The 25373-nt window shown below is 41.0% G+C and overlaps 1 protein-coding gene across 7 annotated transcripts in view; it reads right to left on the minus strand.

Moving 5' to 3' along the window:
* Nucleotides 1-25373, minus strand: part of LOC126283006 (uncharacterized) — a 378588-nt gene that overhangs the window by 337375 nt on the left and 15840 nt on the right. For all 7 annotated transcript variants that reach the window (XM_049982244.1, XM_049982237.1, XM_049982240.1 and 4 more), the window contains exon 2: nucleotides 18116-18241. In XM_049982244.1, coding sequence (XP_049838201.1) covers nucleotides 18116-18235 — 120 coding nt within the window. In that variant the 5' untranslated portion in view covers nucleotides 18236-18241. The remainder of the gene's footprint in view (nucleotides 1-18115; nucleotides 18242-25373) is intronic.

A 25373-nucleotide genomic window follows, 5' to 3' on the forward strand; every position in this document is an offset into this window, starting at 1 on the left:
ACTCACATCAACACAATCACCATAAACTACTTTCATTCTCTGGTGAATCTCATTTGGGATGACACCTTCTGCTGTCAAGAATTCAAAGACTGCACATTGCTTAAATCGCATTGTCTGTGCAGGGTTCCATACTTTACACTGTAACAACACAGCCATTCCCACCACGTGGAGCCATAGAGAAGAGGCTACGCAACAAGCCAGTACCTGCCACATACCAATGCTGCCAGCTGTTTAAGAGCTACGAAGGAGGGGACATTACTTTTCAGTCAACCCTCGTACTTATGAATTAATAGAAGATAACCAAAATTAATTGCTTCGCTTGTCCACTACTAAAAAGTGGAATAAATTGTCAATGGAATGTTGTCTGTTACTTTGTCATTAAATATTTTGTGATACAACAATATATGTTAACAATTAAAATCTAAGATAAGTCCTTTTCTTAATGTGTGGTTTCTAATGAAGTTACACAGCTACAAGTGACAGCATTGCAGTAAGTCAACACTAGTCTAGAGTCCCATTAAAGAACATCTTACTGACTGGCTGACCTCACCTTTCACTTTCATACACATTAAAAGGTCCCACTATTGCACATTCAGAAAATTTTAACGACTCACCACAAACACTCACTGTGTCTTCCTGCTGGATGACAGTAATGTGTCTCTGGACAGTGTCCTCTGTGAAGCCTTATTAAGAACCTTTCTTTCCACATCACTAACAAAAGATTTTTCCCTTGCTGGGTCACTGGCTTTGATAATGTTAATACTAAAATGATTGTCAGAAGGACTGACTCAGCATATAGAAAAGTCAAAACAACTTACAGTGAAATTAAAAATACGGAGGCTAACATTACGACTGAAAGCCACTATACAGCAGGGAGGAGGGGGTGTGTGAAGGCGGGGGTGGGAGTGGGGGAGAAAGACTTGTCTGATGACATGACACAAGAAGAAATAGGAGTCAATATCACATAGCGAGGGATCCAGTATTAGAATCAGAATTTAAAAGAGCTTTGGAAGACTTAAGATCAAATGAAGTGGAAGCGATAACTAGACCTAAGATTTTAGGCAAAATCTATTTTGTTCCTCATTAAATAAAGGCAATAAAAGTTGTACATAAACGAATGACGCCAATTTATGATCAAAAAAGCTAGTTTTATAGTACCTAAAAATACCTAATTTCAGATTAGTACATGATTATACCTAAATTTTAAAAATCTAATAAAATAAAAAATTTTGTGACTAGTATTCTCTCGTGGTCTTCCCAACTAAGAATTACACAAATATTTTATCAAAACTTGTTATTTTATAGTACATAAAATATCTAATTTCATATAAGAACCTGATTGTAACTCATTTTTAAAAATCCTAAGACTGCCTATTTCTGTTAGAACTTGACTGTGTCTAATTTTTAAAAACCCAGTCAAATAAAATTTGTATGACTAAAACTACTCTTCCGATCATCCCAGCTACTTAGAAAACTGTAATTGAATGGTAACTGGTCTATTTGCACGTTGCACGCATGAGTGCCAATCGTGAGTCAGACGACGACAACAACAACAACAACAACAACAACAACACCACACCAGGCTGTTCCAGCCCGCCCTGCTCCCTAGAGCACTGTCACTTACTGTGAACGATCAAATGGGCCGGCAGGGCATGGAGGAGCCTAGTGATCTGCCTCCAGCACCTTCCTGCCCTGTGCCGTGTGCCATACTGAAATGTGTGGAGGCATCTGTATTTAAGAGACAGAGGTCGAGTTGTGAAAGTAAATTTTCGACCCACCTATCCACCTCCATAGTGCAACGGTAGTGTTACCACCTACCACACAAGGGGGCCTGGGTTCAATTCCCAGCAGGGGACTGAGTGTTGTGTGTGCATCATCATTTTCATCATCATTGACATCAAGTCGCTGAAGTGGCATCACTAAAAAAACAACTTGCAATACGGAGGCCAAACCCCGTAGGGTATATCCTGGCCAATAAATGCCATATGATCATTTCGTTTTGACTTCCCTACTTTCCCTACTTTGACCAGAGGCAGTCTATGCCTCATGGTCACCTGCTGCTACGAGATGAGAACCTGTGCGATTGACATCCATTGTATCTGGGGGCCCAGCAAGATCTGGGTCCTCAGCGGATACCAGAATCTCCACCTCATCCTCAGACACAGAGCTTGTATGTAGTGGTGGTGTGGGTGCCACTGCAGTGCCTCATTTCTTGGAGGTCTTATTCTTTTAAGGTCTCTCTCGCTGCTCCTTGGGTTTGTCCAACTCCCAGCTTCACTGATTCAGTCTCAGGGACTGAGGAGGACCGTGAAGATCTACGATCAGCTAACTGTGGTGGCTTCAACCACTGGCAGTTGTCAGCTTTGACACTGGTAGGAACCTGGGAAGGGAGTGACCTAAGGGATCCCTTCCTGGCGAGAGGAGCCAAAGAAGACTTATGCCTCTCCAGCTGAGAAGTGGGGACTGATGTCCCCAATGTAGGGGGGAGGGGGGGGGGGTGGAGTGTTGCTCCTGAAGTAGGTTGTGCAGGAGCACCCCCCTCCCCCATCAAGGGGGCAGGTGGCGTGTGACGGCTCAGAGGCAACTGTACACAGTGGAATGGAAGATGGTAGAACCGTTGTCGTAGTGGCAATGTAGGTTGACGTCATATGCACAGGATGTAGCCTCTCATATTTTCGCTTAGCTTCAGTGCATGTCATTCGGTCAAGGGTCTTGTATTCCATGATTTTCCTCTCTTTTTGTAAAATCCTGCAGTCTGGCAAGCAAGGTGAATGATGCTCTCCACAGTTGACACAGACGGGAGGCTGGGCACATAGAGAATCGGGATGTTATGGACATCCACAATCTCGACAGTGATGCTGGAAGTACAGTGTGAAGACATATGGCTGAACTTCCAGCACTTAAAGCACCGCATCAGGAGAGGGATATAGGTCTCTATGTCACAGTGGTAGACCATCACCTTGACCTTCTCGGGTAATGGGTCACACTCGAAAGCCAAGATGAAAGCACCGGTGGCAACCTGATTATACCTCTAACCCCAGTGGATGCATCTGACAAAATATACATCTCGCTGCTCTAAATTGGTGCACAGCTCATTGTCAGACTGCAAAAGAAAGTCCCTGTGAAATATGATACCTTGGACCATATTTAACCCTTTATTTGGCAGTGTTGCTCTCAAGCAACATCAAATTTACATTGGCTTTATGAGACGACAAACGCTTCCCAGTGCCTTTTACTGGCATTGTTGCCTCCAGGCAACATTCATTTAAACACTGCGAATGCCAGTTGTTGTAATAGTTCAAGGTTTTCCACATGAGATGGCAGTTTGTGCAGTGGTGTTACAGAGATCTCCTCGTGTGAGCAACAGGGATGTCTTATTTTGGTTCTGATAGAGAGGATTTCAATAAACTGGAAGTAATATTAGCAGATTTTCTTCAAGAAATACCCAGAGGTAAGGTTACAGCAGAAATATTTCAATCTAATATTGTTTGGAATTACATAAATAGTATAAAACTGTTATGTTTCCTGTGAGCAACATTGCCCATAGTTGGGACATGGGTCATTCGTATATTACATATGCTTAAGTCGTGACAGAGTAGACATTTTTATTTTCAGGGGCTTTTTAGCTATGGATTCCACAATATTCTATGAAATTAAAAAAGCGAGAGGAATAGTAGTTCCACCAGAAAACCCAGCTTTGTCTGATCTAAGCGAATCTGAGGACTCTGATCTCGAAGTTTTTTGGCAGACTGTAGTGATGATGATCCAGACTATATTCCGGAGCATCAATCTCAGTTCCATAACCTAGTTATACCAGAAACTGATTCTGATTCAGGAAGTGAAATCTCAGAAGCTGAACATGTGCAAAGACCTTCTGCAGTGAATCCTTCTAGTGCAAGTGCCACTCAAGTGAAAAAGAAAATTACAAAAGCAGTCACTTACATGTGGGTAAAGGAAGATATAACTGTCAGGGCAGAAAGTTTCTCTCCTATGTTTCCTGATGAAGGCAATACACCACTGGGTTATTTCAGAAGATTCTTTGATTCAGAACTAATTGACAAAATTGTGCAGGAAATGAACTTATACTCTGTGCAATGAACTACCATGCCAGTAAACACCAATATAAATGAAATGGAACAATTTTTCTGTGTTCTGATATACATGGGTCTTGTTTCTATGCCTTCGTACACTGACTATTGGTCTCAGTCAATGAATTGTGGAAAAATCACCAGCATTTTCAGTTTGAAGCACTTTCAGAAACTCAGCTCATACCTGCATTTTACGAACAATGAGAATGCTGTGAACTCTTCTGACAGACTTTTCAAAATAAGACCTGTTCTTGAGTCAATTATAAAGAACTGCCGTGAGCAGAAACAAGAGTCAGAATTTTCTATAGATGAGATGATGGTTCCATATAAAGGTAAAAGAGCAGGTAATTTGCACCAATATATTCAAAACAAGCCACACATGATTTTTGTTCGTGCTGGTGTGTCTGGAGTTGTCTATGATTTTCTTCCCTATACTGGCAAGGGGATGATAACTGATCTTGCTGATGACGAGAAAGTATTTGGAATTGGAGGACAAGTTGTGGTTGCACTTTGCGAAAGTATTCCAAGAGATATTTCTCCCAGAGTTTATTTTGACAATTTCTTTTACAGCCTTGAACTTATAACATACTTTTAAAAAAATCAAAACATTGAGTCCATGGGCACCATAAGGAAGAACCGAATAAAGAACTGTCCTCTACAAGACAAGAATCAGTTACTGTAACAAGGACGAGGCAACTATGGCTACAGGAAGGACAGTCACTCAGACAATAAAATCGTGACACTTGCAAGCTCATTTTGTGGCGTCTAGCCACTCTCAACAGTAAATCGATGGGACAGCAATGAAAAAAGAAGAATTTACGTGCCCTGTCCCAGTATTGTACGTCACTACAACAAGCATATGGGAGGAGTTGATCTTGCTGGTATGCTGATAGAACTCTACAGAGTACCAATGAAAACTAGGCGTTGGTACATGAGATTGTTTGGATTTACGCTAGATCTGAGTGTTGTAAATGCCTGACTAGTATTTTGAAGAGAATCTCTGGACAAGAAGACCTCAATGAAGTCATTCAGGGCAGATATTGCCAATGGTTTGATGTTTTCAGGGAAAAGGACAGTAGGAAGGCCCTCAATAGACATAACACCACCACAAAAGAGGAGGAGGGAGCCAACAGCTCTGTTAGACAAGATGTCAGATTTGATAATATGGAGCACTGGCCTATATACGCTCCCAAAGGTCGTTATCGTTGTTATTGTCCAGCTGGATATTCTACAGTCATGTGTTCAAAATGCATTGTGCTTCGTTCCAAAGAGGAACTGTTTCCAAAAATTCCTTTGCAAGAAGAACTAGAAGGGAAAATGAAACAGTTCTATTACACAGCAGGAATGCATAAATGTGTTTATAAATTAAATTATTCATGCACAGGAAACCTTTTGCTTGAGGTTATTGGCAATGTGGTCTATTGCTGGCAATATTGCTTGTAAGCAACATTTCATAATTTTCATAATTTTTGTCAAAAATTTCTAAAACTAACTGAATTGTATTTCTTAAAGCATAATAAATAATTATAACCAATGAAAATTTTTTTGTTTTTATTTTCACCATTTGCCAAATAAAGGGTTAAGTTCTTATGGGGCATGATGGAAAAAGAAACATCCCCCAGCTTGTCATAGGCAAGTAGTGCCCGTGACTGGGCAGGTGATGCTGTTTTGATCAAGACTGACCCTGACTGCATTTTTGACGAGCCCTCCACCTCGCCAAACTTGTCCTCTAAGCAAAAAACTGGGTTTCATTGACAAGAAAGATTCCCCATCAACTCTTGTACATACAAGTTACCAGGGTTAATAAGCTTCGCTGCCACCCTTAGCACGGTGTTCCTCCGATGGTGTGGCCGGGAGGAGGAGTGGGGGGGGGGGGGGGGGGGGGGGGGCACGATTTGGGGTCGTATTTCTTAGCACTGAAGTTAGACCTTGATCGCTTAGCGACTGCTGGTGTTTGACCACCAGCAAGAGATGATGTACTACGCTTCATGGCGTGTCATCTGCTCTGATGCCACCCACTCTGACCATGCCCCCCCCCCTTTCCCCCACGGGCACCAACCAGCCGCAGCAAAGGCCACTTGGCAGGATGGCCATTGTCGGGAGTCCCGATGCCCCAGGATGCCTTGCATACATGGAGAGCTAACGGCGCAGACATCAGCTGAAGATCCCTCTGTGGTCAGAGGGATACAACCAATAGCATACATGGCAGCCCCACTACAACCGACTGGCTACTGTATTGGATATCAGGTGCAAACGAGCTAAGAATTCCATTGTCGTCGACAGCGCAGAAAGCGATACTGCACAGAGGATGGAGGAAAACACACCCAAGAAGATGACCTCACCTAACAGCTGGAGAATGAGCAGAAGTGCAGTCCACATCAACGGTGGATGCAAGAGGTCTAAGTGTATGATGAACACTATGCATCATGTAAGGTGCCATTCCCCAATTGGCTCACTCTTCAGGAAATTTTCAAAAATGGAGGTCAAAACCTACAGTGGACCATCACATAAAGGCTGGAACTTGTGAGACTCCTTTTAGTCGCCTCTTACAACAGGCAGGAATACCTACAGGCAGGAATAACTCCCCCGCAGGGGGGAATGGAGCTTGGGCCAAACCTGCGATGAAAAGGCATATATTCCCAGGGAGGAAACAGCTGTACACGATGGCAGCCAGTCAAGGAATATTTTAGGGAATTGGTTTAAGAAATTTATTTCAAAGGCCCAGTGGCATGTATACAAGTTTTCTCCCAGAGTAATTCATGCCATGTATATGTGACACAAGTCGCTTGCATTTCAGAATTGAGGCGGTTCTGTCCTGTTAAAGCTGCTGACAGGAGATGCCCTGAGCCCTCTGCTAAAACTGATTGTGAATTCACGCCATTGGTTTTAGCCAACAGCGTGCACAGGATACCAATCACATGTGCAGATGCTGGAGTGTGCAGAACACACTTGCTTCTCTCACTTGTAATCCAGACCTCGAGCAGATCAGACATCTTTTTGGAAGGTACAGCCTCTGGCTCTGCTCGTCCCGACTGGCCACCAACGTAAGTTAACATGAACCGCTTCCCCTTCCGTTGTCCATTTCATTTAATTGTTCGACCTCCAAGACTGGCCTAAACTTTGCTAACTTCTGACCCTATTCGTGCCTTTTGTACTCCACGAATGGCGTGTGGGAAAAAGGAACACCTAAATCTTTCTGTTCGAGCTCTGATTTCTGTTATTTTATTATGAAGATCATTTCTCCCTACATAGGTGGGTGTCAACAAAATATTTTTGCATTCAGAAGAGAAAGTTGGTGATTGAAATTTCGTAAATAGATCTCACCATAAAGAAAAGCACCTTTGTTTCAGTGACTGCCACCCCAACTCGCATATTAATCAGAAACACTCTCACCACTATTGTGCAATAACATGAAACAAGCTGCCCTTCTTTGCACTTTCTCGATGTCCTCCGTTAATCCTAACTGGTAAGGATCCCACACCACGCAGCAAACTATTAATGGGGCTCATCAAAAGTTAACCAATATTAACTGTGTAATATTGGGGGTTGTGAACAGTGAAAGTAAAGAACTTCGAAACGTAACTGTGAAATGGTCGGCTACATTATTGACAGCAGTCAAGTGTTGAACTTCCACCCCCCCCACCCCCCATTTTTCATTTTTCAGCCAGTATAACAACGCAGTACATCTACACCAAGGATTTTCAACAAAGAAATAAAACAGGTGAACGTCACATTTGGCACCCTTCCGGGTGAGGACGATTGTATTTCGGCACAATAAACTACGACTCACGAACTTTGAACTGTACACTCAAGAACAGTTTACACTACAGTGATTTTAATGCAGGAGGTGCAACAGCCAATCAGATGCAACAGCTAATCAGTGCATGGGTTTCATGGCCACAGTATGATAGCAGCCAATCAGCGAGTGGATTCTATTGAAGCAGCCATTGAGTACAGGAGCAGCCAATCAACACGCAGGTGGATGCAGCCGACCGTGATAAACAACACGCCTCACAAAAAAATTACAACTTGTAGCAGCCATGCAGATGACGAATCGAGATGATAACTGCAGCAGCAGCAGCAGCAGCAGCAGCAGCAGGAGATAAGTGAATAAAGATAAGGTAATTCATAGCAAAAGCCGTTTTATATTAAGTGATACATAAGGAGTGGCCTTAACGAACAAGACAGTGTGATGGGGGAAAATGGACAACAGGAGAGTGATGTGCTTGATAACAAAGCTGTAGAGGTTAAGTTTTTAAATGAACGGAAAGACATAATGGGGACTGGTTCTGTAGATGATAGTAGCTATAAATCAGACATGAAAGTAACTTTAAATGATGGGGATGAAAGTCCTATTGTAGATGAAATGATAAAAGCGACATCTACATTGTGTGGTGACATGAGCGAAATGGACGAAAACAGTATTGAAGTGGATGAAATCGTTAAGGCTAAGGGGGAGGAATCTAGTAGTGAAAGTCAGCAAGGGCAAAAGTTTATGGCAGACAGAAAATTGGAAGCAATGTTAAGGCAAATTATGAGTAGCATGAGTACAAAAGAAGACATTAGTATAGTAGAAAATAGTGTGAAAAAAAGACATTAGTACAGTGGAGAACAGTATGAAAGAAGACATGACTGGCTTACAGGATGAAGTGAAGAAAGAAATTAAAAAGCAAATTAAGGTAGTCAGCTCTAATCTTACAGAATTAATAAGAAGGTTGAGGCAGTAGCTAAAGATTGTGGAGAAAAGATAAAGAAAGTAGTACATAACACTAATGATAAATTAACATTAATGAGCAGCAAACATGGGAAGAGAGAAAGAAACTTTGTGGTGACTGTAGTAGGAAGGTGGAGGTTTCCAAGAAGCAGTGTAAAGATGAAGTCAAAGCAGCCAGGAAACTGTGTGCTGAAAATAGGGTTAAAATTGAGAACCAAATCAATCAGATTAAAAATGATTTAGAAATGGTGGTAGAAACCAAGTTTGCACTAGTGGTAGAAGAAAAACTGGTAAAAGTAAATAAAAATATAGATTCAAAATTGGCTGAAATAGAGAAAAAGATGGAAGCGTTACAAAATCTAAAAAAGCATGGAGTATGTAGTGTCCCAAACAGTCCTTCATTTGTTAGTTGTAAAAAAATTAATAATTTTGAACCATATGGGGGAATGCATCCACTGGATTTCATTAGGGAATTAAATGATTTGCCTGAAACAAGCAATGACAAAGAGACAATGTCATTTGTGAGACGTTTTTTGAAAGGGGGTGCTTATGGATGGGCAGCTCAGGTAACTGATAGTTGTACTTCATGGCATAGCTTTAAGAAAGACTTTTTAGATGAATATTGGTCCGAAGAGAAGCAGCAGAGAATTTTGAGTGAATTTTGGGGACGAGAGAGATTTAACTTTATGAAGGGCACTGTGAAAGGTTTCCGTCAGCTTTGGAAAAAACAATCTGATATATTTGGACATAAAGCTAGGTATTGAATCAATAATTATCAGATTAGAAATTCAGTTGCCTCAGAAAGTTAGAGAATTGTTTGTACCTGCACCTAGGGGTAATATTAGTGATTTTTGAATTATGTAAATCGTAGGAGGAATTTTGCTGACATAATAAATCAGAAAGAGAACTTCAGGTACACAGGATGAACAGGACTAATTATAGCAAAAATTCAAGGAATGGTTGAGTGGAGGATAGCCAGAATGGGCACAGATATGGTAGGAGAAATTCAAGTAACAGAAATGGAGGAGATGATTTTAATTCTGGATCAAACCATTTAAACTAGATAATGCTCCAGTTTTGGCTTGCATTAGAGCAGGTAGTGATGAAGAGCCACATATATACGAGTATAAATGTGCTGTAATCACAGTTAAGGGTAATGTGAATGATAGTTGTGAGACAAGTGTAAATTCTAATTCTAGTGAGATGTTGAATGATGGTGCGTGTAGCAATGTTTATCCTGCAAAAAGAGAGGATGAAGTTACTACAATAGAATTAAGTGATGAAACACAGTGTGTTGCTGTTGCTCAGGATGTCCAAAATGGCAAAATGGATGGTAATGTTTTAAGCGAACATAAGAAATTCACGTGTTTTGCTTTGTGGTCTAATACTGGAAACAAGGATCAACTACTTAGCCTAGTATTTGAGGGCAATGAAAGTGACAGTGGGTCTGATTCTGACAGTAGTTGTAATGATGATAGCAGTGATGAATCCAGTAGTGATGAGGACGAGGTATTTGAATTTATAACTGATAATGATGGCATAGTGTTAAGTAACGAAAGGATAAAAGAGAATAATATCTATGAGATACTGTGTTTATTCTGGTTTTATAGAATATTACAAACGTAAATTGGTGTCAAAAATACTGTGATTGATGAAATTGTACCAAAATCCTGTACATATTGTAAATTCTTGGGTTTATGCATAGATGATCAACTTTCATGGAAGCAGCAAGCCGATTATGTCTGTAAAAAAAAAAAAAAAAAAACAGGTCTATTTGTATTAAGATGATTATCACCACATCTTAATTCCAAAACCTTAAGGACTGTAAATTATGGCTTAGTGTATCCTTTCTTGTCTTATGGGATAGTACTGTGGGGTGGGGCATGCAAAACTAATATGAAAAAAGTTTTCATACTGCAGAAGCGAGTCTTGTGGATCATAACAAAAGTAAAACCAAGAACTTCTTGCAAGCCCCTATTCATTAGACCCAATATTCTCACAGTTTTTGCTATGTATATACTAGAAACTATAATACTAGTGAAAGAAGACGCTAAGATCACAAAAAGAAACATCGAAATTCACAACTATGAAACAAGGCATAGAAAAGATTTTCATATGGTTAACAGAAGACAAAGGAGCTGTTTTTAATAACTTGTTACCAAATGAAGTTAAGATATTGACAGGGGATACTTTTAAAAAATGAGTCAAGCAGTGGCTTATCCTAAAATGCCCTTATAACTTGAATTTATCATGAATTAAAATGGTTGTTGTTGTGGTCTTCAGTCCTGAGACTGGTTTGATGCAGCTCACCATGCCACTCTGTCCTGTGCAAGCATCTTCATCTCCCAGTACCTACTGCAACCTACATTCTTCTGAATCTGCTTAGTGTATTCATCTCTTGGTCTCCCTCTAAGTTTTTTACCCTCCATGCTGCCCTCCAGTACTAAATTGGTGATCCCTTGATGCCTCAGAACATGTCCTACCAACCAATCCTTTCTTCTAGTCAAGTTGGGCCACAAACTTCTCTTCTCCCCAATCCTATTCAATACCTCCTCATTAGTTATGTGATCTACCCATCTAATCTTCAGCATTCTTCTGTAGCACCACATTTCGAAAGCTTCTATTCTCTTCTTGTCCAAACTATTTATTGTCCATGTTTCACTTCCATACATGGCTACACTCCAGACAAATACTTTCAGAAATGACTTCCTGCACTTCAATCTATACTTCAATACTATATAGATTAAAATGTAATAGGAAATAATGTATACTAAAAAACTGTAATTGTAAAAACTGGTATACTTAATTGAAAACACACATGCATGTAAAATTACATGTTACAAGCAATAAATTGAATTGAACTGTTCTTTTTTTCTTAATTTAATGATTAGTAAATACATGCTACTGCACATCTTGAGTTTTTGCTGGAGGTAATGTAGATATTTTATAAATTAAGATGAGTCCATCAATTACGTGAATTTCAAATCAGGAGTTGGCATTTTAGTGATTTTGCAAGTGGAAAAGAAACAATAATCTTTCAGTTTAACCAGTTTCAGGCAGAGTTATGACCTAGAGTAATGATCTGTAAGGTAATGTGCACTTTATTTTAAATTTTTACTAGTCCACGCCTTTCATACTATAGTCAATTTTAGTGCTAATTATTGTAATGTTATGAGAATTGTGTAATGTATCTATTTATGGGGTAATGATTTTTATTTGACATCAGTGTAATACATTTTTTCCTTATACTTAGAAGTAAAAATAGGTGTACTAAAAGTATAGTATTTTGTTTAATATTTTCATGTACTGTGGTGGAGGATAATCACCTTCAAAGGAACTGATAGCAGTGGATTTCCTTACTAACTGCCACTTAGACCTATTGAAGGCATGGACAATTTGGTGAGCAAATGTGTTAAAACTCATTAAAAAATGAAAGTGCTTGCACAAAATACTAAACATTGGACAAGTGAAATTTTCTGTCTGAAAACGAAGTGCAAGGTGCAGTGTAATTCAAATATTTGCAACCCATGACCATTTATAATTTGAAGCAAGACAGGACTTTCATCAAGTGATATGTATCTTAGAATGTAATCTTTGTTTACCCAAAAAGGACATAACTTACGACAAAGATGCCTAATTTTTATTAAAATATAACTTGTGGATATTTTGTGCCATTGCACAATACACTATATGCAAATATTTTGTATGGGTATTTTCATATGGCCAGTTCACGTAAGTATGAATTTGAAAAACATAGGGGACTGATGACCTCCATAGTGTTTAGAGGCATTTGAACCAGTTTTGAAAAACATACACTCCTGGTAATGGAAAAAAGAACACATTGACACCGGTGTGTCAGATCCACCATACTTGCTCCGGACACTGCGAGAGGGCTGTACAAGCAATGATCACACGCACGGCACAGCAGACACACCAGGAACCGGGTGTTGGCCGTCGAATGGCACTAGCTGTGCAGCATTTGTGCACCGCCGCCGTCAGTGTCAGCCAGTTTGCCGTGGCATACAGAGCTCCATCGCAGTCTTTAACACTGGTAGCGTGCCGCGACAGTGTGGACGTGAACCGTATGTGCAGTTGACGGACTTTGAGCGAGGGCGTACAGTGGGCATGCGGAAGGCCGGGTGGACGTACCGCCGAATTGCTCAACACGTGGGGCGTGAGGTCTCCACAGTACATCGATGTTGTCGCCAGTGGTCGGCGGAAGGTGCACGTGCCCGTCGACCTGGGACCGGACCGCAGTGACGCGCGGATGCACGCCAAGACCGTAGGATCCTACGCAGTGCCGTAGGGGACCGTACCGTCACTTCCCAGCAAATTAGGGACACTGTTGCTGCTGGGGTATCGGCGAGGACCATTCGCAACCTTCTCCATGAAGCTCGGCTACGGTCCTGCACACCGTTAGGCCGTCTTCCGCTCATGCCCCAACATCGTGCAACCCGCCTCCAGTGGTGTCGCGACAGGCGTGAATGGAGGGACGAATGGAGACGTGTCGTCTTCAGCGATGAGAGCCGCTTCTGCCTTGGTGCCAATGATGGTCGTATGCGTGTTTGGCGCCGTGCAGGTGAGCGCCAACAATCAGGACTGCATACGACCAAGGCACACAGGGGCAACACCCGGCATCATGGTGTGGGGAGCGATCTCCTACACTGGCCGTACACCTCTGGTGATCGTTGAGGGGACACTGAATAGTGCACAGTACATCCAAACCGTCATCGAACCCATCGTTCTACCATTCCTAGACCGGCAAGGGAACTTGCTGTTCCAACAGGACAATGCACGTCCGCATGTATCCCGTGCCACCCAACGTGCTCTAGAAGGTGTAAGTCAACTACCCTGGCCAGCAAGACCTCCGAATCTGTCCGCCATTGAGCATGTTTGGGACTGGATGAAGCGTCGTCTCACGCGGTCTGCACGTCCAGCACGAACGCTGGTCCAACTGAGGCGCCAGGTGGAAATGGCATGGCAAGCCGTTCCACAGGACTGCATCCAGCACTCTACGATCATCTCCATGGGAGAACAGCAGCCTGCATTGCTGCGACAGGTGGATATACACTGTACTAGTGCCGACATTGTGCATGCTCTGTTGCCTGTGTCTATGTGCCTGTGGTTCTGTCAGTATGATCATGTGATGTATCTGACCCCAGGAATGTGTCAATAAAGTTTCCCCATTCTGGGACAATGAATTCACGGTGTTCTTATTTCAATTTCCAGGAGTGTATATACTGTAGTTTTTGATAAGGAGATTTCTTATGTAATATTTTTTGTGTGTAGATAGTTAAACCCACTTTTGCGGTCACATGTCGTCACTGAATTGCCCAGTTAGCTATTTGCAGTATCCATCTGGTCAATAAAATGAGGTAGTAATGTGACTAAGCAAGCTGGGATCTTTTTACTTCCTCTCATTTTTGTCTAATTACCTTTAACATATATTACTATAAGCTGCATTTTCATAAAAGAGAAAGGGTGGCAACACCTGATCTAGTTTTGAGCTTAGTTTTGCATATGTAATCAATTTCCTACTTTATTTTGACTATTCCTAGTTAATATCTTTTGTTGTAGGTTGAAGTCAGTAATTTTTTCGAGACTTAATTTCTATTGTTGACTTATAAACAAACAAATTCTGTACTAATTATAAACATTTGGAAGAACCACTAGGATTCCTTGAGTATTTATCCGGCTCTATTAGAAAACATATTATCAAAGCCAGCCCTTAATTAATTCCAAAATAATCACCAGATTTGTCAAAAGCATTGTTTTCATAACTATATCTGTTAATTGCATCATTTAAACAAATAATTCAGTTTAACCCTTGGAGAAGAAACTGATAAAAAGAAAGAATTTTTCTATGTATACAGTTAATTGAACGAGTTACGTTTTAATAGTAATTTCTGTAACTTAAACATCGAACAATGTACTGTTTCAGTACCTATTATTGTGAAGATATATAAAGGCCCAATTTTTGGTCCCAAGACAAGTAAGCCCATAGCCGATTTTCAGATGAGAAACTGTATTGCTTAGGTCAACAATATTGCATCAAATCTGTGAAATAAGTGTAACACAAATAGGCCATGTGCTATAATAATGACAGTGTCTATCCAATAGTGCCACACGTATGATATTATTCTGCAAGATTCGTATGGTTAGGTTTTTTCTGCTCATAGATACTCAACAGTAAACTATTGCAGCAGTATGCTCATGTTTGCCTGCAAACTATTAATGAAGCTTATCAAAAGTTAGCGAATATTGAACTGGCCATATTAAATGTGTAATATAAGGGGGTTATGAACAGTGAAAGTAAAGAACTGTGAAACATAACAGTGCAACTGTCAGCTACATCATTTACAGCAGTTAGTGTTGAACTTTCACCCCCCATTTTTCAGCCAGTATCACAATGCAGTACGTCTACACCTAGGACTATCAACTAAGAAATAAAACATTTGAATGTCACAGGTTCCTCATCAATTTGCAGGATGAGGTCCTTATGAAAAATCACTCCCTTGAGCATATTAGGTGGCTGTTGAGGGTTAATAGACACTAGGACATCGCCAAGGCATTCAAAAGCACGAAGGGCTGCAGGTTGGGCAGCAGAAGAAGCTTTGATCAACAGGAAACCCAATCACTTCTTACCAAGAGATTCCACTTTGCCAAACTTGTCCTCGATATTCTCAACAAAAAAACGGCTTTGTGGTGATGAATGTGTCCCCGTATGTTCTAGTACAGACCAGATAGCAGGGAAATTGTTTCATCCCAACACAGTGAGCCTGGTCCTATTCCCAGGATGTAGCCAGAGAAGGGAAGGCTGTAGGGTCATACAACACAGTATTCAATGACCTGATATCACTCAGAGACGGACATTTGAGAATGGTCAGATTTTTGCAGCATGCACTCTGATACTACCCACTCCGATCAGGACTTCTCCCCCATGGGTGCCAGCCAGCCGCAGCAACAGCTGTCTGGCCCAGGGGCAATTGCCAGGAGCTCTGACACTCCAGGATGACAAGCAACCACTTCCTGGCATACATGGGGAGGTAACATCTCAGGTATCAGTAGTGTGATCTCTGTGTTGTCAGGGGGGTCAGCCAGATGGGTACATGACAGGACTGGCTACGTGTGGCTGATGAATTACCAGGGCGGAGGGGGGCTATGGCAGGGAAGAAAGAGGAGAAGGAAAGGGGGGGGGGGGGGGGGGCAGAATCCACACTGTAGACGCTAGAGATGGAGTTCTTCCTCAGATGGCTGACACTAAAGACAGAAAATTTATAAGTGAAGGTCAAACCCATGGGGGGATGAAAAATGCTGAAAACAATTAAAGAACAGGCAAGAGGAACAAAACTGCAAGGAATACAGGGAACCAGATGGATAGACAGGTTGACATAAACAAAAACCCTGACAAAGGGGAAGAAGGGTGCAGCAGCGAAGGAGCCAGGATGAGGGAGGGAGGGGCACAGTGAAGGAAATGCAGCTCAGGAAAGAAGAATTGGCTGCAGAACCTCAGGACACTGTGTGCACTGAGCACAAACTCGTGAAAGAACCGCTGGTGCCTTTGATGGGGTGGGGGAGTGGGGTGGGAAAAGTGAGATGAAGAGGCTGGCACAAGAGAGGAATTTGTGGTGGGCTGCATAAACCAGTCGGAAGACTGGTGACTTAAAAAACATATGAGAGACCACCAATTTGAACCAAAATGTTTGGCTCATGTGCTTCCTTTATGGCTGCATCAGTCACATTATTTTCCCTCTAGTCAAGTATGGCGTGGTACCCATCAGAATGACACCACATCTCCTTGGACATGTAAGTACTGGAGGGTGCTCAGTGTGCTTCTGCCTCCTGTATACACTTGCAGCTTATGTCTAGATATGGGCCAGTGGCAGTTGCGGAGGTGTTTCTCTATTGCTCATAGGTTGGCAACACATCAGTTTTGCATGGATAATGGGATGATAGTTTCACATAACCAATGAGAGGTGAGAAAAAGAGGCAATTTATTTCTAGCATTGAAACTGGTGCCCTTGTCTTCTTCACTGTTTTTTGCAATCTACTTCTGAGTTTCATGAGATATTCTGTGATTATGAAGGATTCTATGAAGTGGGATAATTAAAAGTGATTTGGTTCTCCAAGGCAGAGACAAAATAAGAAACATTGTGGTGAAGGGCAGATTGTTGAGATCAATGAATCTCAGTGCAGCAAAAAGACGACTGGGAGAGGGGACCAAAAAAAGGGGGAAGACGGGAATTTGGGATTACTGAAAAATGTACATACAAATGTTTTTTTTTTTTTTTTTTTTTTTTTTTTTTTTTTTTTTTTTTTTTTTTTTTTTTTTTTTTCCATTGTGTCTAAGCAATCTAAAGCTGTTCACTTGAAAACTGTCAAAGAAAATGTTTTGCCAGGGGCAACAATAACATCAGGCTGCTTTTCTACACATAAATGTCTCAAAAATGAATGTTTCAAGCACTTGACTGTCAATCACAAACTGGCTTCAGAGGAAGCAATAACAGGTGCCCATACAAATACTATAAAGGGCACATGGGCTGGTAATTAAATGGTCGCTGCATGACAGAAGACATTTTACAACAGCCACTGTCTGCGTATATTTTTTGCAAGCTGTTGCACTGGTGTACAGTCCAACAGAATAAGATTCGTTCCAGTTTCATTTTTTGCTTTCTTTTCATTCCCGCCATGAACAGCAACTCTTCTAATATTATTGACTGAAACAAATATTCGATTATTTTTTGGCCCTAATTGAAATTAACAACAGATTTTTGATATGCTTGGACGCATTACAGAAATATCGTACATGAATTCCAGATTTTTGCAGGAAATAAATCTTTTAAACCAATTTTCTATCACTGCTGCGAGTGGAGGACTGTGGCAGCTGCCTGTAGACATTACCTGTCATGACAATATCAACTTCGGCCAGTTCAAAATCAGCAGATAACTAATTTAAATCAGACTCTAATGGTACAAACAATAATTAACGATGTCAAATATTATTCTCTTTTCTACAGTACATCATTTTTACAGGTCATAATAATATACAAAGTGTACACTATTCTTTTAAGTAAAGCCTACAAAACAAAAAATATGTCCAAGGTTTCTTTTCTACGGTCCCAAAATGAGATTTTTTATTTGTTTTATTTTTATTTACTGCATTACAGTTCTCAGCTAGGAATTAAGTTTTAGTAGTCAGAGTATGTACAGTACAAAATAGAAAATAAGGCATTAAGGTACATCAAAATGTGAGTTAAATGTGATCGATTTACGTCTGTGATATATTCTCAGGCACTAAGCTAATTTACTGAACCTTGAGGACTGAGACTAGTTTTGGCAGATTAAGATTTGAATGTATCTCCCAGTTTTCAACTGACTGTGGATTCAGTACATTTTCTACTTCCTTGTGGTTGGACAGCACTGTCAGGGACATGATAACCTGAAAAAAAGAATCTTTAAATAGCACACAATTTTAGCAAAAGTAAGTAACACAAGAAAACATTACAAAAAGAATAACAAAATAAACCAACCATAGAGCATGTGTGTGCTAATTTCCTTAAAAATCATTTTTCTTAGTTGCACCTAAACCCAGCACATCCAAGACGGTGGTTTTAAAGTGTTCAACAGCATGGTTATCAGTGCTCTTGATGAATATAAATGCGTACATTTACTGGTAACAATTAATTTAAAGACTAGCTTGCCCAGTTGGCCGTGCAGTCTAATGCACGGCTTTCCGAGTGGGAAGGAGCGCCTGGTCCCTGGCATGAATCCGCCCGGCAGATTTGTATCGAGGTCCGGTGAACCAGCCAGTCTGTGGATAGTTTTTAGGCGGTTTTCCATCTGCCTTGGCAAATGCGGGTTGGTTCCCCTCATTCCGCCTCGGTTACACTATGTCAGCGACTGCTGCACAAACAAGTTCTCCACGTACGCATACACCACCATTACTACACCACGCAAACATAGGGGTTACACTCATCTGGTGTGAGACATTCCCTGTGGGGTCCACCGGGGGCCAAACCACACAATAACCCTGGGTTCGGTGTGGGGCGGTGGAGGGGTGAAGCGGACTGCAGTAGTCATCATGGGGTTGTGGACCACTGCGCCTGCGGTGGGAATGGAGCCTCTCCGTCGTTTCTAGGTCCCCGGTTAACATACAATACAATACAATACAATTTAAAGACTGAAGATAACAATTCACTCAACAGTTGAGGTTTAGAATCATCAGCACTACAGGCAGGCAGTCGGGACAAAGTAGCTGTGCAGATGTTTGTTTGTGGATGTGTACTCCATACCTCTGGAGATAGAGTTGCAAGCTAGCACCTTTTTCTGTCATGTTGATGCACCTATCAACAACTCAGCTACTCAGTGAGTTGTTACCTGCACTCACTAAATTATGTGCAAGCCGCCAAAGACTTTCCATTACCACATTCACCCATTCAGTTAGACAAACAAAGCCTTTGCTTATAAAGAATCATTTTGCAACAATGCCCCATGGACACTTTGAAGACTTTTTAGAGATTTTCTGGCAATGTCAATATTTGAGAGAGTGACTAATTGTGATTTATGGGGCTTGACCTACAGCAACACTGACCTCCCCAACACACACCAGTACCAACACTGCCTGTCATGTTGCTGTCTCAGGTTGGGAAATTCCACATTTCTTCTTAACATTGGGTAGCCCACAGATAGAAAGCAAACTGGATGAAAGGTGAAGAATGACAATTCAAATTATTGCAATATAAAATAGTTTTCACAAATAATGATTCAACACGTGAACAATTAAGAGTGCAAGGAAGGTAACCTCTCAGGACCAGATTTCTGGCACGAGCTGATCCTCCTAAGCCACACCAATATTGTCTATCATTTTGTTTTCAGAAGTTGGGGCAGCTTCATACTGGTTACTTTCACAACTTGGAGCTAACATTTGAATAAGACTTGTGTTATGAGTGATGATGAACCATAAGACAAAATATCAGGAGAAACTTCATCAAACTAAGAGTTTGGAATGGGCAAATATGCAAAGTTCTCTCTATTACAAATTTTTAAAAGAACAGAACTACTGTTCAAAAACTAAATTACAACAAATGTGTGTGTTCAATTGTACATACAACCAGATTTATGAGCCACCTCCTAAGTTATCAAAAATCACCTACACTTTTAGAGAGAGATGATACAAAACCCTAAACTATACAAAACTTGAAATACTAGACCCATTGTCACCGAACAGAATGAGTTATTTGCTTCCCTACTTGCGCCAGTAGAAGCTAAGTTTGCTAGCGTCCTGATTTTTTTTTTCATAAAGACAGGTGAATCTACAGCACTTAAACAAGTGTTCATCAACGGATTAAAATTAAGAATAAAAACGCACCTGGGATCACTCCGAAGAGGTCATAAGGCATGAAATGCTGCCAGGGAGGCTCTCAGTGGCTTGCTGCTTGTGATCACAATAACAGCATTGTCTAGGGGCTCTGCTGAGGAGATGCTGAGTTTGACATTTGCCGTAGACCTGCAAACTGTTTGGTTCCCCAAGATGCAATTGCAATTTGGCAGTTTAGAGTTTGGTAAAAGGTTTGATGATGTTTGCAGCTTGTGGTCTTGTGGTAGTGTTTTCACTTCCCATGCAAGGGATCCCGGTTCAATTCCCGGCGGGGTCAGGGACTTTCCCTGCTTCGATATGACTGGGTGTTGTGTCGTCTTCATCATAATCATTCATCCCCATTATGGTCGGAGGATGGCAGTGGCAAACCACCACCGCTAGGACCTTGCCTAGTCAGCGGTGCAGGTCTCCCACATTGTCCTCTACACTCCTCAAAGTACGGGACCTCACTGTCATCATCATCATCATCAACATCATTGATTTACTGCCGTCACTTGATAGGTCTGCTGCCAGATCACAATGAAGCTACAGGCCAGTGCAGTCCATTGTTGAATGGTGCTGTCACTGCGAGTGGTGGTTCGTGTGTTTGCAGCTTGTTGCACTATTGCTGGCACAGTGGTTAATGGTGTTTGTTATTTACTGAGTTACAACCCAGTCACCATTTACAAGAAATAAGTGGCAGAGGTCGCACTGTCACGGAGTACAACTTTGCCTGACATTGCTGCTATGTTTTACACTAAGATCTGATTGGAAAAATGAGGTTAGCTGGTGTTTAGTTGGTTTTGCTTGTGACTGAGCAATGATTAATGCTTAGTTCACGTAGTTGAGCTACACAGTCGAGTATCATGGTGTTTTGAACACCTGCTATCTATAACGACTTGGGGCTTCTGACATCCTCAATCTGATCATTTTCTGTAATTGTTTATTTAAGTATGTCTGACACATTGTAATCACTTGATCTCAGTTTAGAAATGAGCCAGCAGAACTTGTAGCGTAGAAAGATTGTTGTGAGTCTGAATCATCATGTCAAATGATTAGGCAATTCCAGGAGAAGAATAGTCTTTTGAAAAGAGCTGGGTCTGGTCATGACTGAGTGGCATCTGCCTTGTTTATTTGACTTCAAAAATCTGGTGTCGTACAAATGTTCCCTCTTCTGTGGCAGTTTTCTGTTTGGTACCTTATTGAAAGAAGTTATATTAATCCTGGGTTGAAATAACAGTGGTACAGCACTGTATCTAGATATTAAATCCAAGATAGTGGTTTGACCGTAATTATTAGTCTGGGTGAGATCACACTACACGTGTTTAACCCAAAGCACACAGTTGTCTGATTATACAATGGCACGCAACAACTGACAGAGGCTACACACAGGTAATCTCTTTACAAAGCGAGGTAGGCAGTTAAGGCAGTGAGGCCACACTGTTATTCTAAGCAAAGCTTTGCTCTCTGTCTATAACTGTATTGTGCCGGTGGTCTGGAATGTGAATTGTGCAGTTGTGTGTAGCCCAGGCTTATGGGCGTTACTGAATGAAAATTGTAGTCATTTAGGGTGGCAAGGCTGTCCATTTATCCTAAACAAACCGGGGGTTCTGCGTATGACTGTACTGCACTGGCACAGTGAACTGTAAATTGTGCAGTTCCGAGCAGCCCAGGCTTAAAGGCATTACTTGATGAAAATTACAATTACTATCCTGATCTTTGGTGTGTTTTTAATAGTCCTAGCAGTTGTAGTTTGAGGGTTTTAGTACTGTAAGCCTACCTTATTGCCTTCTCAGAGGTTTTCAATTAAGATTTGTTAACAATAGCCAAGGCTGCCTTGGGCATTTTAGAAGTTATTTTATTATTACCAGCTAATTTATTCTTTTATAATTTATTTAGTAAATAATGTATATATGCAGACTGAAACAATTAATGAAAATTTGTACCAAGGCTGGGATTCGAATCCAGGCCGCCTCCTCAATAGGCAGATGCACCAACCACTATGCCACCCTGGCACAGTGGCTTTGCACAACTGCAAAAACAACCTTTGCACACCTCCCTCCTCAATCCAAATTCCCTTTCATGCTTCAGCCCACTTGGTATTCCCTAAACTCAGTCTTCATGCATCATAGAAGTCTGAGACTTGAAAAGATCTCTGGAACCAAATAGTTTCATATGTTTATTATTGCAGTTTTAATGTGGCTAACTAGTATTATTACACTTATTTATGATGTGCCCATTGCATTTGTAAATTTGGAAGCCATTCTTTAATCCTACTCACAAATGTGGTTATTAGTTTTAAAGCAGGCTGCCTCAGGGAACGATTTTATTAACTATACTGAGCCTTTGAAATTGCTTTTTATGGTTTTTTAATTGTTGCAGGCAGAGGATGTCAGGGTATGTACTAAGCTGTTGCCAATACTGTGCTAGTGATTTATGGTGATAGTTTCTGGCTTTCCGGAACACTGCATCGGAAATTCTGCCATGTCCGATCCTCTGCAACCAGCATAGTAAAGACATCTTCCTGCATCCAGGAGAACACTTGCAGGTCGTTCATCTTGAGGGCTTCGATTATTCAGTCTGAGATCTAATAAATCATAATCAAAATGACCACATCACAATTAATATCCAGCCCACTACTTCCAACATACCAACTATCTACTTCAATTTCACTACAAGATAAAGTTTCTAAAAGCAACAAACCCAGCATCACAATCTGAGCATAATCCATCTTTTCTGAACTTCGTTAGTTCCCAAATGAAAACTTCAGCTGAACTTATGGTATATCTGCCTTCAGCCAGCTTTCGGTACTAATAACAATCTCTGCTTCAGTGCTTTCTGTCATTGAGGGGAGTTCTTGTTCTTTCCTAACACAGCAAAGACAATGTTGGCTATAATACTAATATTTCATAAGTATACTCTCATCCTGTGTTTTACCAGCACTCTGGTACTGAACCACTCTTGGTACTTTTCCAAGACCATCAAACCTAAAACAAACTTCCCATTCACTCCACAAAGCCCCTGTTACCCAGGTATCCATGTATCTACCTTCCATGTGTACTGGAACTCTGCTCTATTAAGCAAATTCCAACATCCCTCCATCCTATGACAAATCAAGGAAACTGCAGTCTAAAGGACCAACTGAGCCACTGATTCAGACACTCTAGTCAGTTCTGTACCAAAGGTCCATATCAGTCCTGTCAATGATGCTGCGTATGAAGAGCTCCACTTCATCTTGCAAGCAATACTGGCTGTCTTTACCACTTTAGAGAGACACCAGAAAGCAGAGAGAATTCCTTCTGATCCATAGCGACACACATTGTTGGTACCGACATTAGTGATCATCTGCAGTCAGCTGCACCATGTTCTCTCCACGGCATCCACAAGGTTCCATTCCATAGCATCATCGGCTGATTTACAAAGAGTGCAAACTGGATTTTTTCCAATTTTTGGCACCCTAAGAGCCTACATCAGGCAACTATATTTGGAGTACCGACTATCAAAAATACCAACCTCTGTGAATGTCTGGACCTTGCAGCCAAGATGCTGTCTCCAAAACAGGGGAAAAACAACTGCAGCTGGATCTGTATCTACCAACCACATACACTGTCTGAAACATGTCAGACAAACTAAGCAGGCCTTGCAATTGGTCTCCCAGAGAGTCTTTTAGTGTGTGAAACATCTTAATATGACTTCCAGAAGTTTGTAATGTAATGAACAAACACTCATACCTGCTCACAGAGTGACACTCCTTGCTCCACCAAAGGACTTGACTAGATGACCTCAGGATATATAAACAAACTGCGCAATGGGTTAATCCATATGAAGTGGTCCAGTGATGGTTGCTTGACCACTTTTAAATATTTTAATTTTTTTATATATGATTGCCCTATATTTGAGACGTTCAAAACAATTTTTTAATATAATTTATCTTGCACCTTTACTGGATAACGGCCATTTTTATTTGTAGGGGTGGGATGATCTTTCAGTCTGGACGAAAATTTGAGTATCTCTGCACTGGGTTAAGTTACAACATAGCAATTGACATGTTTGTTTTTAGAAAAGTGTCCTCTACAACATTGTCTCCTACACAAAATACCGTAAATTCAAAAATAACCAGTCAAAATGACCTCCAAAGTTTGGTATCCAAATTTTCAAAAATCCACTTTTTAGGCCCAAAAATAACAAACAAGGAGTGATTTATGAGAGTCTATTTTTTGCTATAGTTAGATATCATACACTACTAGCCTCATATAGAACAAGAACACTTACAAATGTTTCCATAATATTTTATGAATTTTTGAAAATTCTCATTTTTTGTAAAGTTTGGGATTAGTTATCTCAGATGGGAGCGAATATAAAAATATGATTTTTGCATCATGATTAATAAACTAGGGTCAGTGTAGTAAACCCGCAGTTACCACTACCTTTTGCCATATGTCTCATACGATCCATATGCTATGCTAGCCGCACAGAGAAGTGTCCGCACTGCCAGACAACAGATGCCACTCTAGGCACTGGGCTAAGGCTTGCTAGCCATGGATGCAGGTTTCGACACCAGAGGCTCCACAGTCTGCCTCCAGAGCAAGTCTACAATACCAGCTGTGCAGGCCCACTCAAATCTAGCACCACCACCAACAACGATGTCTACACTTGTCTAAATCTAGGTCAATGTGAGACTCCCAGCTTCAGTCTATGCTGTCCCATGAACTGTTCCTTATTAAGCAACCCTCAAGATTTGGACATTGTTACACTACTGATCTTGATCACCTCTGAGCAGTTTCAGGATCATACATAGTGCCATCATGTGCTGTAGTATACCAATAAAAAGATTACAAAACCAGAGTCCACAACAGAGTCCACATTTACCTATGGACATATTACTCAGTTTATAATATAGTTTCAAAATCTGTCTCACTTTCATGCAAGCTATGTGAAACTTTTCACTGTCTCCAGATCTCTTCCATATGTATAACCTTCTTTCGCGATTGTTAATTCAGTTAGTCTGTCATGATTCAATTGTACTCTGCGCAAAATTTACCAGGCAGTTTCCTGTTCCTCAGTCAATGTTTTACTATCTTTCCTTTTCTCTCTCATTACCATACTACTTCACAAATTTTTGTCTCCCACCACAAACTGAATATTCTATCAATATCATCATCTGCAGAGCTAACAGACACATATACTTGTGCTGCTATATTAGGTCTTGCCTTTG

This window comes from Schistocerca gregaria, chromosome 1 (genome assembly GCF_023897955.1).
Source record: "Schistocerca gregaria isolate iqSchGreg1 chromosome 1, iqSchGreg1.2, whole genome shotgun sequence".
NCBI lineage: Eukaryota > Metazoa > Arthropoda > Insecta > Orthoptera > Acrididae > Schistocerca > Schistocerca gregaria.